This window comes from Vicia villosa, linkage group LG7 (assembly GCF_029867415.1).
Source record: "Vicia villosa cultivar HV-30 ecotype Madison, WI linkage group LG7, Vvil1.0, whole genome shotgun sequence".
Lineage (NCBI taxonomy): Eukaryota > Viridiplantae > Streptophyta > Magnoliopsida > Fabales > Fabaceae > Vicia > Vicia villosa.
In genome coordinates, this window is record NC_081186.1 from 64,906,380 (window position 1) to 64,926,414 (window position 20,035).

General features: G+C 31.4%; 2 protein-coding genes across 3 annotated transcripts; one reads left to right on the forward strand and one right to left on the reverse strand.

Moving 5' to 3' along the window:
- Positions 1-1,278: 1,278 nt before the first annotated feature.
- LOC131617324 (bet1-like protein At4g14600) lies at positions 1,279-3,742 on the forward strand. Its single transcript, XM_058888632.1, has 4 exons — positions 1,279-1,513; positions 1,593-1,710; positions 2,842-2,898; positions 3,306-3,742. Exons 1-4 carry the CDS (start codon positions 1,452-1,454, stop codon positions 3,465-3,467), a joined length of 399 nt encoding a protein of 132 aa, XP_058744615.1. The 5' UTR covers positions 1,279-1,451; the 3' UTR covers positions 3,468-3,742.
- Positions 3,743-5,084: 1,342 nt separating this feature from the next.
- Positions 5,085-9,673, reverse strand: LOC131620654 (mitochondrial succinate-fumarate transporter 1). 2 transcript variants are annotated; one of them, XM_058891788.1, is made up of 3 exons: positions 9,653-9,673; positions 7,593-8,043; positions 5,085-6,057 (listed from the first exon to the last, which is right to left on the reverse strand). In XM_058891788.1, exons 2-3 carry the CDS (start codon positions 8,007-8,009, stop codon positions 5,527-5,529), a joined length of 948 nt encoding a protein of 315 aa, XP_058747771.1. In that variant the 5' UTR covers positions 8,010-8,043; positions 9,653-9,673; the 3' UTR covers positions 5,085-5,526. The 2 variants fall into 2 exon arrangements, with proteins under 2 accessions (XP_058747771.1, XP_058747770.1); XM_058891787.1 differs by lacking the exon at positions 9,653-9,673 and adding an exon at positions 8,731-8,881.
- Positions 9,674-20,035: the final 10,362 nt, after the last annotated feature.

The window sequence follows — 20,035 nt, forward strand, 5'->3', positions numbered from 1 at the left end:
TTTAGTTTTGGAGTGCCTAGTCGTTCCGAGTTCATCTGTGCGTTTCGGGTTCGTATTGGAAACAGGGTGCAATAGTTTGGCCTAATCTTTCATGTGTTGGAAGCAGATGAGTCTTGTGGTTGTTTTGATTTGAGAAGCCAATGTTTTCCAACTGCGAGTTGCTTCGAGCTTAGAATATGTGGTTCTTGAGGACGGTATCAATCTCAGCTTTGTTGGTTGAGCATGGTCTTTAAGCTAACAACATTTTCCTTATCCAGTTTGTTATAGGGTTGTTTTGTTTTTCGATTGGTTTATAGTTGTATTGATTTTAGCAGGCATGGAATGTGGTTCTAGGCAAGGCTGCCTATTTTTTTTCCCTGTGTGATTTTAAGACATCTTGGGGATGTTTGTTATGAAGTCTCTGAGTTTTAATTACAACAAGTTTGCTAAGAGTTGTAGTTGTTTCTCTAGATTATCTGATGTGATTCTTGGTGGATATACAATAAGAGATGGTTTTCTTCCATCAAAGCGCATATGGAGTTTGACCGAATTCAATTTGCACATCGTGTCTGAAAGGGTTTATAATGAGTAAATTTTTAGACAATTTTCATATTTGTTATGTATTTTATTCAGCAAGCGTTATGTGTCTTTCTGTTTATATTAATTGTCGATGCTTTAGGGTGTAGAGATTGGAATAGTATGTTATGTGGCTCAGGATCAACTACCTTTACTATTGATACTTTTTGGTGCCTTTAGTATATATTAGAAGTTAAATGAATGATTATAAAAAAAAATTAGAAGTTAAATGAATGATTATAAAAAAAATTAGATGAGAGAGAAAAAATAATTAAGAGAGATATAGACTCAAAGTTTCAAAAACATGCAAATTGAAAGGTAGTCAATCACTTCTCATTCAACTTATATAACAAAAAAAATGTCACTACCTCAAAAGATAATAAAACGATCTAAATTCTAATAAATATATTCCCGACTAAGTTTATGATAAAATAAAAATTTTAGTTAAGAATATGCTTACTAGAATTTAGGTCGGCTCATTATCTTTTCAAGGGGTAGTGACATTCTTTACTATATATGTTGAATTATAAGTTGAATGTAATTTGTATGGTTTAGGAATGTCTTATGTGTTGTCTTAACTTTTCTATAATTTAATCTTATTTTTGCTCTTAAAAAAATTAAACATGTGCTGGTTCAACCTCCTTTTCAATTTTAAAACATTGACTAAAAGTAATTAATATTGAAAAAGAAAAAAAGAAAAAAAAAATCAATTTATGGGTTTTTAAAAAAATTGAAAAGGTAAGAAACGTGTGAAATCCCAAATCGACGAACTTTCCTTCTTCCCCAAATTCTTTCTGTAAAGTTTCTTTCTCATATATTACTCAATTACTCAACTACCACTCCGTACAACAATCGATCCTCATCTCATCACAATTAGGGTTTTCTTTCTTCCAATTATGGCCGCAAATTCTCTTAGAGCTGGTTCTTCTTACGGCGGCGCCGTCCCTTTCCGATCAAGGTATCTCCCTCTCCATCTCTATCTCTATCCCTCGAAATTCGTGGTATATATATTGAATTGTGTATGTGTTTGATTGCAGAGATGGACTTAGCACCCGACCCGGTGCTGCATCCGAAGAGATCCAATTGCGGATTGATCCCATGGACTTGGACGATGAACTCACCGGTCTTCATAACCAAGTTAGAAGGTTGAAACATGTAAGTTTCCGCTATTTTAGGGTTTTCAACCTCCTTTTCACTTCGTAGTTGATGCTGTGTTGCGTATATATGCAATTTTGAAATGATGTTGATTTTTATTTACATTTGATTATAATTGGAACTGATTTGAGATAACCTTGATCAATGAAAAACCTTCTTCATTTTGGTTCCAAAGATTCTGTAGAACAAACAAGGTTTTGTGCAGGGGATATCTTTTTTCGCCATAAACACGACACCGACATTGACACATTGACGCCATTAATAATTTGAAAAAATAAATTGATTAAATGTAATCAAAAGTGTTGGTGTCGGTTTTGTTTTTTTCTAAGTACTGCAAAAGAAATGGGCGGAATCTTAATGCTTTTGAAGTTGGAACTTGGGATATAATTATCTAAACTTTTGGGTTACTTTATTGTTTGAGAAGAAATATGTTATATATGTGTTTTCATGTCCTCAAAAAAATTGTCAACGGAGAGAACAATATGAATATGCTTGTTGTATCATGGATTTATGTATGCTATCTGGCTTTTTCCTTTCCACATTCCAGAAAATAATATTTGGTAGAATTAGAATATTTATAATTGCGAATTTGCAGCATATATGCTTGATGTTGTGGTAACTTATGGAAAGTTAAGTTAAATTTTCAACTACTACTAGTTATGGATTCTTCGGTTATACAGCTTAACTTATTAAACTATGTCCTGCTAATTTTTGCTTCTAGAAGTTGGTTAGCCTTAACTTAACCCCTCTAGTTAGTTAAAAGATAAGAATTGATCCGGCCTTGTCAAGATTGCTCTGTTCATATCTGTAGTTGACGTGAGGGTTAAGACTTAAGAGTATCCTTCTCTGTAGGTGCATAGCTCTAGGCAGTGTGGATGTTATTCCACAAATTGTATTTTCCATTTCCAAAAATATCATACTGATACATTCTCCATTATTTTCCCTTTATTCAGTATTTTATCCATTAATTCCTTAATATTCTGTTTGGACTCCTATCAGATCTTAACAATTCCTGTTATTGAAACTAGTTTGATGAAATCATGTTATGTTTCTAAACTTATTTCCTCTCCCTTTTTCTTTTTCTTCTATGCTTTGTTAGTTATCATGCTAAATCAAATATTTCTGGCACAGGTTGCTGAGGAGATAGGGACAGAAATGAAGTATCAGAAAGATTTTCTTGAACAACTGGTATATAATTTCTTGAACAATCGCTTGTTTTGTTATTGTTTGTTGGCTCATAGGCGTGTTTTTTGTAGTGGAAAAAAATGATTACACCTGTTGCATATTCAGGAAAATAGATTTATTCTTGAAATGTTGATGTCCTTAGAATTTGAAAGCTGAATGTTGTGACAGGAATAATTTCTTAATTAGACAACTAGGATCAACTTGCTGTTGTGTTAAGTGTCTTAAGAGTTTGGATAAAGGAACACCACCACCTCATTCGTGGCGCTGCTATAATACTGTCATTTATAAAATAGAGTAAAATTGATTTTTATATTATGTTAAGTAGTAGTGGTTGATTAATTTATCTACTATTTAGCCCGTAATTGTCCAACTGTCTTGTTAACATTATAGTTTTATCTATTTTGATACAGCAAATGACAATGATAAAAGCTCAAGCTGGAGTGAAGAATAATTTCAGAAGATTGAACAAGAGCATTATCCAAAGTGGTTCAAACCATATTGTTCATGTGGTTGTTTTTGCGTTAATCTGTTTTACTATAGTGTACTTTTGGTCTAAATTGTCAAGAAAATGAGAAAAGCCCGATCCCAGGTTGAAAGGCTATACGTAAGGCTTCTTTCAATGAAGCTTGATCCCAGGTTGAAAGGCTATATTTAAGGCTTCTTTCTATGACTCGTGATTTTGTAACTTTGTTGTAAAGAGAGAACCTCAAAATCCTTTGGTGGTTTTAAAATGTATCTGTATATGGCATAGTTAAAGAAGCTATTCTATTTGAAAGAAGGATGCACAGTTTGGTAGCTCGTTTACCGTATTTATTATTGGAATGGGGACTTTGTATCTTGTTTTGTATCCCTGGTTGTGATTGATTGTGAGCAATTTTTTGACATGTTCAATGGAATGGCTCAAAGAAAGAGAAACAATGTGTACTCTGATTTCTGTGTTCTCTTTTAAAGAATTGTGAAGCATGTCGTTATAAAAATTGGTTAGTGGAACGAAGCTCAAAGCACTAACGTGCTTTCCAAAATAATTTTGTTAATATACAAATGTTTGTCTAGTTGGACGATATCTTTGTTACAAATGAGCTATTGAAAATTTTAAAAAGTTTATAGAAAACTTTGTTTTTGCCACCCAAAATTATTTATGGGCAATTTAAGAATTAATAAAAAATAGAAATAGTAGATTCAACTTGGAGGCGGTAAAGTTAAATCCTCAAAGTTATGCAAACACATTTATATATGACAATTTTTTTATAGATCCCTTCCTTAGGAACTCGCGGTGAAGTTCCATAAATGTCTGTATAATTTGGATATTTTTATGAATAAAAGTGATTTCGGATATGCACTTTGAAAGTAGTTGAACTGGAGCTTGTAGAAAGAGTTTTGAAGCTCTGAAGAGAGAGATACGATGAACAGAGGTCGTGAGGGAGAAAGGGGGTGTATTTTCAGAGAAGAAGAACCATGGTCATGAAAGGTATTTGTTTTCGAAAATGCATTTTCGAAAAACATCCAAAAACGGGTTATTTTGGAGATGCATCTCCGAAATAACGAAATAATTGAAAATGTGAAGAAAAAAAATGATTTCGTAGATACATCTCCGAAATTTAGGAATATTTTAGGGTTTTCAAGAAGGACTCCACCTCGGGGGGTCTATAAAGAAATTGTCTTTGTATATTCAACATTTGGACAATCTATCAATGTGAAATGCGGACAAACCCGGACTTTCTACTTAATGCTCTTTGAATTATACTTTAACCCATATCATTGAACTTGCAAGACTTTCTACTTAAGGCTCCTTAAAATATAATTTAACCCATATCATTGAACTAATAGTTGAAGACTTTTTATTGGTTGAGTTTGAGTAAAGTTCAAACTATTTAGAATAGATTATATATACACATTGTGAAGGCTATGTAGCATATGATTATTAACTCTATAAAAAGAAAAGAAAAAAAAGAACTCAAGAAATTCAAAATCATATAATCTTTGAATCAGCAAAATTATATTTGGTCAAGCCAACTCTAACAGCTTCAGATCAGACCAATCCACATTAAAAAAGGATTCAAAAGTAATCCATTAACAAACCGTTAAATCTAAAACTGATTCAAAAACATTTAAAGTCTAGAATTGGTTCAAAACATAACCTATAAACACAAACTGATTCAAAATAGTCTTCGGTTTAATAACAACCTCCAACCAAATAAAAAATTAACACACTCATTTCAAGAAAATACAAACAAACAAACTTCAGAGTCAAACTCAACAAGTGCATAAAACCGCAGCCTTAAAACTAAAGCATCTCACATTACTTTAGATCTCAACATATAGCCAAAAAAAGACCTAAAGGGCTTTGCTAGTAGTTTTGCAATTACTATTAACACTTCTCTAAGCTAAAATTCCCCAAGGAATGAAGCTTTTGTATGACCCTTTAGTGTTTAGATCAACAAATAAAATCCAAGAGAAAAATAAACAAATATTGACTAGAGGCTACAACAACAACAACAACAGCCGCCTAGCCTTATTCCACTATGTGGGTTGACTTGAGGCTAAAATGATTATTTTTATATGCTTGCAATGGAATTTGTCTATTATGGAGAAATCATTAGTAATGTAAAGAGAGGAAAAACAACCCTAAAATTATGAAGTTTGAAGATATCTCCTCTCATACAGACCAATTACTTGATCAGCCACAGCCCACATAATGGCTTGTCCAGGTGGAATCCTCATGAGCCGAGGTAACAAACCTTTCCATAAGGCAACAAGTCCTTCCTCTGCATGTATTGTTCTGATGGCATGGATCATACCCTTATACTTTACTTCACCTCCCACTTTAACCTGAGCCATCAACCTTGTTTTCACTACATCAAAAGGACCGGTGCAAATAGGACCTGCCGTACCTGCAAGGAATCCTGAGATCATTGACTGCCATGGTAGAAGAACTTTACCATCGCCTTCATTTTTCTTCCATAAAAGCACATCAAAGGAATTTTTCGCAGTAAACATGACAGATTGATTTGTCCCGTTGCGCATTATGGTAGGAGTAACGCCAGCCCAAAGCCCACGGAAACCTTCTTCCTTTATGATCATTCCTGCACAATGCACAGGACCTCTATATTTTAAAAGCTCGTGGCTTAGCCCTTTCTGCTGTTGCAATCTTATCTTCACCACCTGCAGAAGAACACAGGGTATTCAATACAAGCTTGTAATTCCACACGCCAAGGACAAACTATGAAGGGATGTGTCTGATGTTATATGCTTATTAGCCATTAGTTGCAATCACTTGGACAACTAAAAAATAAGAAGCTTTTAATCATAGTTGCAACACTCGAGATAAACTGCAAACTGAATTAAAAGAGCTATTATATGTACATGGTTTAATGCGGAGACTGCCGCCCCTTAGAATGAAACTGCCCACCCCATGGAGAAGAATGAAATTCAGCTAGCTAAGAAGTAACTAATGAGGATTGAGATGACATCACCACTCTTCCCTTCTGCTATAAACACAGCTTAGAAAAGGAAAAACCTGGATGAGCATTAGGATCTATTGTGAGAACCTGTAGGATTACCCTGAGTGGCCTATCACCAATTGTATCTCCCAGCAACAACTTTAGACGGTGCATCAGCAGCCAAATTTCCGTTTCCCTATCGTGTTCAATTTCTAAATTATATCCTAACATCTTGACACCAATTACTACTGTTCACTCAAAAACTCATTTCCCCAAAATTAAAAACGATCCCAAAAATATTTTACACTCCTTGATTAGTCAAACCGTAATTCAGAAATGTTACTACTGTTCACTCCAAGACTCGTTTCCTCAAAATTAGAAACGATCCCAAAAATATTTTACACTCATTGATTAGTCAAACCGGAATTCAGAATTGTTATACAACTAAAACTATCAGAGTTGATATAAATAAAAGGGTAGAGTGTGATTTCTTTGATTATTATTTCTTTAATTTCCCCATCTAATACCATAACTGAGAAATGCAACAAATGTCAAATACTAGTATCCTGGCTTGGTTTCCTAGTCAAGGCCTAGCATTGCAGACTGAAACCCCATTAAATGTGAATGTCATCACTCTTTGCCTATATTGAGGATAATCCTTATCATTTTTATCAGTGTTGTCAAATATTACCCATGGGGGCGTAATGGCAGAGTGCAGTGGCGGATTTTTAGACAACCACCATGGCCAATTTGTCAGGATAAATGCGCCATGGAGTTTTACGGCAGATATGGAAGATTTTTGGCTATCCGCCATCGACAACGCAGATTTTCATATTAGAGACTCTCTACCTTCCCACAATAACCGCAATAATTTTGATTACTACTGAGTCACAAAAGACAAGCAGAACTTATCTCCATAAAGGAAACAGATTCCACATAGCCTTATCAGGTCCTATCGATATCCTACCACCCTAACTATAAAAACAACACTAAGGACGCATGGTATGGTTTCATAGCGTTTTGCAAGTACATCACCACTTCCTATCCAGACAATCATCACTGTTCATCCACATCATAATTTCAGCTTAAATAACTACCAATTTATTTTATATGAAATCAGCATCATGGCAATTTGCATATGTATGCATTTCTCTTCATGGATTATTCATTCTTGATTGTTTAATTCAAATTTAATTTAATAATAAGCTAAATGCTCTTGAAAAATCAGTAATTAAATACACACAAAAATTCTCAAACCTCAAATGGCGTAACAATCACAACAGCCTCAAGCACCCCAGCGCCAAACCCAGAAAGAAACCGCCCATGATTACTGATCTTCCCCGTCTCAGAATCCTTAAACGCAGACTGAAGCAATGCATTTGAACCCATTCGAAGTGTATACTTCAATGTCAAATGTGTGGCAAAAGGTGTCAAACCCTTCCACAAAGCCCGTACCCCCTCAGATCGTGCAATCGTACTCCCACAATGAAGAATTCCCTTGTATTGCCCTGACCTATCAAGCTGCAGTCTGGTCTTGATCACATCAATGGGTTGGAGACAAGCAGCCTCCATAATCCCACCAAGCGAGCCAGAAAGTGCCTTCATGTAGGGTGGAATCGATTTCTTGGGAATCGAATTCACGTTACTGTTTTCTTGAGCAGCATCTTGATTCATGATTAATGGAGGTTAAAAATAGTTCTGCTTCAAGCTTCAATAGATAAAAAAATGTCAACATAAATAAACATGCAACATGCTTTAAAAAGGCTTACTGAATATCCATGTGAATAACATTTTAAATTATTCATTAACTTTATTTCTAAGCAAAAACAGAGTAAGAAGCAAGTTTTGAAAAACGTTCCGATACTGCAAAAACGACCGCTACAAAAACGGTATAAAAAAAGTACCGATGTCATTATTCACCTATTTTATGATAAAGAAAAAATTGATTATTTCAGACCGCAACAATCACAAGCAGTGTCTGTACCGATACAGACCGAAATCGCAAAAACCGTTATGCGACCGCGACCGTTATTTAAAACCTTGGTAAGGAGACTGAAATCGCGAAAGCCTTTACTTTACGCGGCCGGAACGCGACCACAACACAACCCAGTTATTTAAAACCTTGGTAGCTGCATAATGCCGCAATTATTGTTGCATGCATATATAGAAAAAAGGAAAACTAACTAAACAGAAAACTCAACAACTAACTAACTGCATGACTAAAAATAACATCATAGATGAAGAATCTTGTTGAAAATTTCGGAATCATATTCAGCATTGATGAAATTAAGCATAATATAATGAAAATCTGAAAATCTGGTAACTCGATACGAAACTCTACAATGATTGAAACTACATTGAATTGGATAAAGAAATGGTTCGGTGAAGGATGAACCTGATGATGCAGCTCCGGCGAGGAATGGGTTCGGTTCAGTGACTCTGAAACACGTTTTTTTATTAGGGTTTTTTTGTTATGGTTCAAGAATCAAGATGATGAGGGGTTCGGATTTGCTGTGTTTAGAGCGGGAAAGGTTCATGTGTTTGGAGAAATTTCGGCCGTTGGATGAATCAGGCTTCAGATCTGGTTTGCGAGATAAGCGGGTCAACCTCTAATGTTGACTATTTTATAATTTTAAATTTTTTAATCAAAAAAAGATTAGACACGTGCCGGATATGGAGCGTTTGATTTATTAATGATCAAGGGTGTCAACCTAATTGTTTTTATTAAATTTTTTTGATGAAGTTATGTCAAATCATCTTTTTTTTCTTTTACAAGTTTCAGTCACCTTTTATTTAAATCATCTTTTTGCACTAATAATAGATTGAAAATATCTAATTCACTTTTTTTTTTTGGTTGGACACAATCTTTTATTAAACTTTATTTATTTTTTATCATCGTATAATTTTGAATTTGATATAATTCAATTGATTATTAGTGTAAAAAAAAAACTCAAGTTATAATTATTTGTAAATTTGGATTATAAACTATTAATTGATTGAATATATCAAATTCAGAATTATAGGAAACAATAGAAAACAAGTTTAAAATGTCTGCTAGATTTTGCTTGGCTATAAATTCTCAGCTAAGGTTTGGGCTGAAAAACATGGAATTTTATAAGATGAACAAGATGTTTTGGAACACAACTTTATGAAAATTAAAGGAGAGACCAAGATTTCAAACAAGGCTCTGGCATGCATTAGGCGTATGAGGGTGTGATTGCAGTAGAGAAGCATAATTAAGGAATAATTGCACCTAAAATTTTTTATAAGGATTCAATTATGCAGAATTCTAATGGAGATGAGTAGAGTAATAGTACCTTGACAGTGTTCTTGAATTTGGTCACCTACATATTCCAATCCTCTTTTCTTGTATTAAACCTACAAAATAATAAACAGTTAAATAAACCTGAGGCGTGTAAGCACACTGTCCTTAAGGATTTATCCGCCTCATAAGCGCAAATCCCCCAGGATTCAACAGGTTCTTCTCATATTCTTAATATGAATATGAGGCATCAGAACAACAAGAAGTAATCTTAAAGATATAGCAGGAAGATGTGACCAGAAGAAAAGAAAAATATATATATAATTCATGTTATTTGTTCATATTTTTATATATAATCCAAAAGTAAGAGAGTCATTTATGTAAGAAAGAGAGAGAAATATGTTTAATGACTTTGACTAAGTCAAGTCAAAATATTTATTAACCAAATTAAACATTGTCATAAATTATAAATAAATTAAATAATAATAATAATTTTCTTTAAAATATTTATCACTTTAAAAATTAAAAATAAACTTATTTAAAACTTTTGAAATATAATTAAAATTTACAACAATCCCCCACATATATTTCAAAAGTTTAAAAGTAGAATAAATAAATTTTTCTGGATTCACATCATGAATGTGATGCATCAAACTAGTGTAGCAAGCTATATGAACTAGTCCTAGAATGGTAGTACTTAACATACAGTGAGATTGGTGTAGCAAGCTATATGAATCAACATCACTTAACGTATGTTAGAGGTCTATCACTCACATCACACCCCCACAATTCTTGTTGTTGTCGCTATGGTGCGCTAATAGGCCGTGCGCGTGCCTGGTTATTTCATGAGTGCTCTAGAGATTTTGCCAAGATCTCATACAAGCGGCCCCACTCGACACTCATATAGGTGATTTCATCAAGTGTATGCTGCAAATCATACACCTCCGATTAGGATATGAAATTCATTAAAAGCTACGCAAGCTTATCCTCTCAGTAATGCAGTGTCTAGCCCTTTCTCATCTACACCATAGGAAAAGGACACAAGCAAAAATTAATCAAATAATTTTTTGGTGCTAGAAGAACTAACAAGTGACTTGTTCTTACCCATATGAACCTTTTTCATGGGATCTCCAATCACAAAGGTTAGGTTTCCATCACTTGTTAATTTCAATTGGCTAAGTCCAATTCCCCTCGATGTGTCACAAATTAATTTCTTCCTAGGGATTTTGTTAGAGGATCAACTGAAATCATTTTGATCTAACTTCAAATAAATTGACGATATTATCTCATCGTTTAGTAGCTACTTTATATTCAAATGAGGAAGCCACACTTTTTCTTCCTAAAAATATTGACTAAGACGTCTCTAAGTCAATAAATCTCAAATATTACTCAAGTTTTAATATTAAACTTGATCTCCATAATTAAATGTATACAGGTCTGCTTATATGACTTATAAGCGACATCATTATTTCTCAATAAAATAAATATAAACACATTTAATATATTATTATAAAGGTGTGCTTGAATTTTTTTTTTCAAGTAACAACACCCCCACAATGAAAATTAGTTTCACATTGGTTTTATTCCCATTTGAATCATATATTTACATCAATGTATTATTGTAACACATTGGATCATCCACACTATAAGAAATATCAAAATTATCATTCAAAAAATATATCATATATCATATGATTAAAAATCACCATACCATTATTTTTCACACTACTCAATAAATAATAAATAATTTTTCAATAATACGGATTTTTTCCCATATTAAGAACAATATTATTTCAAGTTTCTCTAATTATTATATCTTATAAACTTACAAAAATATATCAATAATAATAATCACGTTTCTGTTTCATTTATTTTTCTCATTCATATCATATATTCAAAAATGATTTAATAAGTCAATAAAATAATCAAATAATATTTGATAATAAAATAAAATATCTCAATTTTTTTTATTCATTGCTTTATTCATACATGTATCCAAATGTCAAATAAAAAGTCTCCTAATATTATATACCCCACAATAAAATATATTTTGGCAAAATCAAAAGTACATATATTTTATACTCATAAAAACTTGAGCCATAATAAAATATATCTCAATTCTACACTTTTAACTCAATTAAGTATTTAAATTAAATAATATTAATTAAATATTTAACTAATATCAATAAGAATTAAATACTAAATTCAAAACCACTAAAATACATTAATTGAATAAATGTATCGTCATTAGCATCTAAATTATTTTCAATATCACAAATAATTCTTCATAAATAAGCCTAGCACAAAAACTTCATATAAATAGGTACTTCATATCCACTCAATCAAAATAGAAACGTGTCCAAAATTTTATAGATGCAACTTTTGAAACAATAACCAAAATGTCCAACTACAACACAATTTTAATAAAAATGGTATATATATTCACAACATATTTTTATAAAAATATTCTCAATAATAATATTCTTATAAAAGTAAATTAAATGCATAACAATTAAAAAAAAATTATCTAATTATTAGTAGAATATACTGCATATTTATATTCAACTAAATAATTGTGACAAAATAAAAAATTCAACAATATATTAACTTTCCAAGGTCACATAATAATCTAATAAATATTTATTATTATAAATATTTATTTTATTTGATAACAAATTTCAATTTCAATTAAGCACAAAAATTACAATTAATCAGCAATTGTGAAAGGCATTTAATTTAGAAACATAATCAATTTGTATTAATATATTTAATGACCGTATAATAACATTTATAAGGTCCGTTTTTAAGTTACTTTTATACCATGTAAAAAGAAACGTTTATTTTAATAACATAATACTAATTTAATAATTAAGACTATATAATTATGATATATAATCAATATTTTAAAAAATAATTATGTTGATATTTGGTAATGGTACCATCCAAATAAAATTAAACAGGTAATTCATAATAATACCACTTTTCCTTTTGATCAACTCTTAACAATATTTCCGTATTGTATTTTCTCAATAACAAAAGTATCATATAATACTTTACAAAAAAAATCATATAATAGATTTATCAAACAAACCAAATTTAAGGGTAGTCATATTTCATTTTTATTTTATTTCTAAAAAATAAAATTTGATTACGCCGAACAAAATATTATGCCTATAATATGTTTAGAAAAGTATGCAAGAACAAAATATAAAAATGTATAATTTTGGAACATGAACAAAATTATTTTCACATAATATTATTACTGATAAATAACATTAAAATATTTAAAATCATAAGCCTCTTTTAGCCATCATTAAAAATATATATAACATGAGTTTGAAAGTATAGAACCTGAAGATTTAACAGCATCAACCTTGAGAATAAATCCTTAAGATTGTTGTTGAATTTGGTCACCTACATATTCCAATCCTCTTTTCTTGTATTAAACCTACAAAATAATAAACAGTTAAATAAACCTGAGGCGTGTAAGCACACTGTCCTTAAGGATTTATCCGCCTCATAAGCGCAAACCCCCCAGGATTCAACAGGTTCTTCTCATATTCTTAATATGAATATGATGCATCAGAACAACAAGAAGTAATCTTAAAGATATAGCAGGAAGATGTGACCAGAAGAAAAGAAAAATATATATATAATTCATGTTATTTGTTCATATTTTTATATATAATCCAAAAGTAAGAGAGTCCTTTATGTAAGAAAGAGAGAGAAATATGTTTAATGACTTTGACTAAGTCAAGTCAAAATATTTATTAACCAAATTAAATATTGTCATAAATTATAAATAAATTAAATAATAATAATAATTTTCTTTAAAATATTTATCACTTTAAAAATTAAAAATAAACTTATTTAAAACTTTTGAAATATAATTAAAATTTACAACAGACAGTTATTTTGTCTAATGAAGAAATAAATAATCTCTCTAGTGTTGATGAGGAAAATTGTCTATTGGTAGAAGAAAGAAAGATGAATTATTTTCTTGTAATTTTTTCTGATAAAGATAACCAATACCATGCTTTATTGGATGACATTTGGTTGGTATAAGATCATTATCTCAATGTTAGAGAATGGAGTCTTGATTTTCATCTGGTTAGTGATCAAATTGAAAAGGTGGTGGTTTGGGTGACATTGTCTATGTTAGTAATTGAATATTATGAAGATAAAGTTCTTACATTCAATATTAACAAAATTGGTAGAATAATGAAGGTGGACAAGAATATTGGTTCTTCAGGAACATGGTAAGTATGTGAGATTGTGTGTGGAGGTTGACTTGTCAAAAATGTTACTTGTTATGTTCACGATTAGAGATAGAGTTTATAAGGTGGAATAGGAAGGGTTGCATTTGTTATGTCTCAACTGTGGGAAGTTTGGTCACTAGATCGAAGGTTGTGGAGATAAAGTCAAAAGATAATGCCAGACTTGAAGCTTTAAAGTGTGAAATAAAACAAAGTGTGAAATAAAGGAAGTGTGAAAGCTCATTTAATTGTGTTTGTTTGAGTGATCAGTCTATTATAAAGATAGAAAAGAATTTTTGAAAGAATTATGACTAAATCACACGTACACTTAAAACATAGAGAATCATCTCACTTTTTAGTCAAAACAACCAAAAAAATATTTTTGGAAGCTAGCTAGTTGATTAGGAGACTGTCTGCTTAATTAAGAAAAATTATTAAAGTTGTCTAATTGATTAGATTTATAGCCTGATCAATTGGGTGATGCATAATCGATTTTATACTAGAATGTGATAGCCTTTTAATAATTGGAAATAACTCTATCAAAACCTTATAATCTGAGCAGCAACAATCAATTATTTACATTGCCTAATCGATTAGGTCAATTAATTGACCCGCATATTGTTTCCAAATTTACATCATTTCTTGGCCAATAAATAGAGAGTTCTCAATCATTTCAAATCATCCAAAAAAACATGAAAAATATCATTTTTCATTTCTCTCATAATATCGCTGAATCATTTATATGTTTATAACATATTTAAGCCATATTGCTTTGAGAGTGTTCTTTAGTTTAGAGAGGAATTTTGTTCTGGGTGAGGGTTTAAATGTAAATTTACCAAGAGTAGTGTTTCTCTTGAGTAAATCACTCTTCCTTATGAAATGATTATCTTGGTTGTGACCTAAACCATTGTAAATGCTCTTTGTTATTATTTGGGGATTAGAATAAGTCTCAATTTGGTTTGTGACCTCCACCATTGATGAAAAGCTCTATGTTTAGATTCGTGAAGAATAACTAATGAAAAATCTTCACAAAGGTTCTTGAGCTCAGCCCGAAAAAAAAAAGCTTTATTGGTTCGAGATCAGGATGGTGTAAAATCTCATTCATTTTATGAGTTCAACCCAGTTAAAAGCTCAGTTAGTTCGAGATCAGCCAGTATAAAACCTTGGTTCAGTTCGGAGGATAGTCAACATAGAAATCCATCTTGGTTCGAGATCCGCCTAGGCGAAATCCTCATTTGACTTGGAGACTAACCGCTTGAAGCCCTGTTTGTTTTTTGGTTTGAAGACTAACTGCTTCAAGCCTTAGTTCGTTATTTGGTTGGAAGTTAGCCTGAATATTCACTTTCTTATATAAGGGGGTTCGTAGGCTTAACCTTCTAAAAGTTCTCAAGAAAATGGTGGATACTCTCAAGACCAGCTCTTAGGAAAAGGAGTATGTCACTTCTTTTGACCGAACCTCTATAAAATTTTGGTGTCGTTCTCTCTTCTCTTATGTATTTTATTTTCCACTTAATTTTGTTACTTCGAATTTCTGCTACTTATTCAAACGTTTTTGAAAAAATGCTTTCAAACTCTAATTTCGAAAATAATTTTATTTGAATAAATTATTTTTAAACCTCCATAATTCACTCACCCCCTTTGTGTATGGAGTAACATGTTCAACAAATGGTATCAGGGCCTACCTCTTGTTTAAAGACTAGCCATCTTATGAGAAAGATGACTTCCAACACTATTTTTAATAAGAGGATTTTTCTAGACACACATCCACTGTTTAATGGAGATAGGTTTGAATTGTGGAAAGCTATATTTAAAATACTCATTCAGAGTCTTGATATTGAATGATGGGAAACTTAATAAATGATCTGTTTGTCCCTACTCACCATGTTAATGGTGAAGTAATAGATAAATCAGATTTTCTTTGGACCATAGAGGAAAACAGAGAATTTGAAATTGATTTTGAAACTAAAAACTTTTTAGTTATGTCCTTAAATGAAAATCAATTTTTCTATGTCTATAATTTGCAATTCTATCAAAGAAATGTAGGACAATATTGAAATGATCTATAAAGTCTATCCAAGTATCAAACTAGAGTAAAGCCTACACTTCCAATTCGAATTTGCAATTGGACACATTAGGCTTATGCAGTATGTAGGAGGACAATGAAGGTAATGGATCACACAAAATATTTTTTGACGTGATCATAAATTTCTTAATCAAAAGTTTTTGTATTTTTTAGTTTATTATTATATTATAAAGCATCTTCCTTTTCAATTTATCAATGACAATGTACTTTTTTTTGCAACAAAATTGAAAGGTTACTCAATACGAGTTGTGTTTAGAAATATATTTTTTCAATAGAATCATAGTCTCCCTATCTATATCATTATCTATGATGTCTATATCAAATAAACTACACAGTAAAGTTACCAACTAAACTCGGTTCATATATGGGAGAGTTCTTGTTGGAATTCCGAAAACAATTTTTGACAACTTATGAATTGAAAACTAAAAACACACAAATTTCATTGCTACTAATAACCTTTAAATACAAGAAATTCTTAAACATAAATTAATGAAATAAAACTACCCATTAATTTGTAACATCTAATATAAATTTGTAACATTCTACTAATGCCCATAATTCCTATAACTGATTCCATAACAGTCATAACCATAGGAATGTTACAATCAATTCTAATAATAGGTATTGATCCATATTTTTAACACTCCTCCTTGAATTAGTAGCTATTGACACCAAATTTCCCTCTCAAGTTTTTAAACTTTCCTTTTGAAAGAGCCATTCTGAAGACGTCTGCCAATTGGTCTTCTGTCTTGCAATTTTGCAACAAGAATTCTCCTTCCTTTTGGACTTCTCTAAGGAAAAACAGCTTAATATAAAAGTGCTTAGTCTTACTATGAATGTGTGAATTGTTAGAGATTGAAATTGCTGCTTGATGTCTATGAACACCTTCTTGATTTTGTTTGAGCCATATGTAGATTAACTAGAATTTTTCTCAGCCAAAAAGCTTGATTAACTGCTGCAGCAGCAGTGATGAATTTTGCTCCTGCAGTTGATCGTGCCACGATTTCTTGTTTCTTCAAAGACCAAGAAAACACTCTGGAACCTAATGTAACACAATATCTTGATGTGATTTTCATATCATCCAATGATCATCCCTAATTAGTGTTAGAAAATTCATGAAACTTACATTCTTGATTGTAATTGAACCATACACCATAATCATGAGCTCCTTTGATATATCTAAGCACGCGTTTAGCAGCTTGAAGATGCATTTCTGTTGCACAATGTATGAATCTTGAGAGAATGCTCACAGCATGCAAAATATCGGGTCTTGTTGTTATAAGGTACATAAGGCAGCCAATAAGACTTCTAAAATCAGTCTCATCAACCTTTTATGCACTATCTTCCTTGCATAATTTTAATTTTTGAACCATTGGAGTATCCACATGTTTATAGCTCTCCATATGAAACTTCTTCAAAATATGTTTTGCATATTTCTTATGGCCGATAAAGATTCCCATTTCTCCACAATCAGTCATTTCAAAGACTTTCAATATATTTTGTTTAAACTCCTCAACAAACCCAACATTGTTTCCTATAACTAAAAGATCATCCACATATAAAGAAAAAATTAAAATATTAGATTTCAAGCACTTCAAATAAATAGTTGACTCGCTGAGACTCTTTGTAAATCCAATATTCATCAAGTACTCATCAATCCTACTATATAGGCCCTTGGAGCCGGCTTTAAACCATACAAGGCTTTTTTTAACAAATAAACCTTGTCTTTGTGCCCTTTAACAATAAATCCTTTTGGTTGGTCAACATATATCTCCTCCTGCAAATAACCATTGAGAAAGACGAATTTCGCATCAAGTTGAAACACCTTCCAACCCTTATGTAATGCCAAAGCAAGGGCCAATATGATTGTATCGAGTCGAGCATCTGGAGCAAATGTTTCAGAAAAATCAACTCTAAATATTTGAGCATATCCCTTCACTACAGGTTTGGCCTTGTGCTTATTAATGGATTTGTTTGTGTTGAGTTTGGTTCTAAACACCCACTTTACCCCAATAACATTTTTGTGTAGGGCTCTAGATACCAATTCCCACGTTTCATTCTTCTTGATCATATTGAGCTCCTCCTGCATTGCATCTATCCACTTTGGATCCTTATTTTCTTCTGCAAAAATTTCAGGCTCTAACACAGTAACATTACATTTTTCAAAAATGTCAGAAAGTAATCTAGTTCCTCTAACAGATGGATCATCAACATTTTCATCTTTAATTAAAGATAAATCAAAAAATTGATTATGTTCATCTTTCTCCCAACTCCAATGTTTATCTTCAGCCAAATGAATGTCTCTACTTATTAGAATCCTACTAGTTTGTGGTTGAAAGAATTCTTGTCATTGCCTTCTTTATCTATTTCATCTTTATTTACCTTTGGCACATAAGTAACACAAATACAACTAAAAACTTGAAGTTTTTGAAAAAAAGGTTTATGGCGACACCATGCTTCAAAAATTATGAAATTCAGAAACAATTTTAGACAACTTATGAAATTGAAAACTGAAACCACCCACATTTCAGTGCTACTAACAACCTTAAAATACAAGAAATTCTCAAACATAAATTAATGAAATAAAACTACCCATAAATTTGTAACATCTAATATATATTTGTAACATTCTACTACTACCCATAATTCCTATAATTAATTCTTTAACTGTCATAACCATAGGAATGCTACAATCAATTCTAATAATAGGTAGTAATCCATATTTTTAACAGTTCTTTATCCAAGTCGTTGTGGGCTTACAACATGTAGTTTTTAACATTTTAAATTTTGACCTAATGTTAGGTACAACTCATATTTTATCTTCCTTGCATAAAATAATGGTCACAAATCACGATCAATAGTGGGACAGTTTCTGCCCACGAGATTAAAGTAATTTCTGCATTTCTTGGAACCTATTTAGAAACAATATAGGCTAATTGCACCTGATAGATAGAACTTGATGGCATAAAATTATTATCTTAAGGAATGTAAAATAGAAAGTTGTGTTTTGCCATCTTCACGCATTTTTAGGGGAGTACTATTTAATGATATTAAAAAGAATAGCAAAACACGTACACCAAAGTTTCCAATCATAGTTCCTAAATTATTGCAAAGTGGACAAATTACTTCATATTATTTTGGATTTATTAGGGGCCGTTTGTTTTGGCTTTTTTTAAAAATGATTTTTATAATGTTACCAAATTTTGTGAAAAAATTTTTTACAAAGAAACTTTTTATAAAAGCTTCAAATGAAAATTTTGTTTGAACAGTTATTCTTAAAATGTGATTTAAGGTATTTCATCTATTTATGGGAAAAAAATTTGGATATCAAAATTTCAAAAAATCACTTAATTTTGAAGCTATTTCAAATAGATTTTCATAAAAATCATTTTTGAAATACAACTTTTTGAAAAAATTATGATTTTGACTAAGTTTTGGTCTTCAATTATGTATGTTTATGTTATAAGATGTCAAAATTAATGTTTCATTTTAGAAAAAACGAATATAAAAAAATTTGTAATATTTTGAAAAACGGTTTTACAAAATCTATTTTAAAAAATACAAAGAAAAAATCCATTTTTTTAAAGCTGAAACAAAATGGCCCTAGGAAACACTTTCTAATGTGATTGGTAGCGGTGGACAATGGCCACCTGCGAACGTTCTGACATGTAAATTGTCCTCCACTCAAAACTGTCGGATTTGATATTTCAATACAGGGTTAATACCTATTTTCACCTCTGCCATATGGGGTTGGTTTGAAAAATCCCCCTTCCAAAAAAAAGTTGCAGGAATTCCCCTAACATTTGAAAATTCTCTCGTTTCAAACCTTGTAAAAATTTTGTTTTTAAAACCAACCTTGCCATTTGAATATTCATTCAATTTAAACTCTATAATCTTGTAGATTATGTCATTTTAAACCCTCTGGAATATGATGGACAAGGTTGGTTTTACTAAAAAAAAATAACTTACAGGGTTCAAAATGATAGATCCTTCAAGTGGCAAGGTTGGTTTTAAAAATAAATTTTTTACAAGGTTTAAAATGAGAGAATCTTCAATTGTTAGGGGAATTCTTGCAACTTTTTTTTGGCAGAGGGATTTT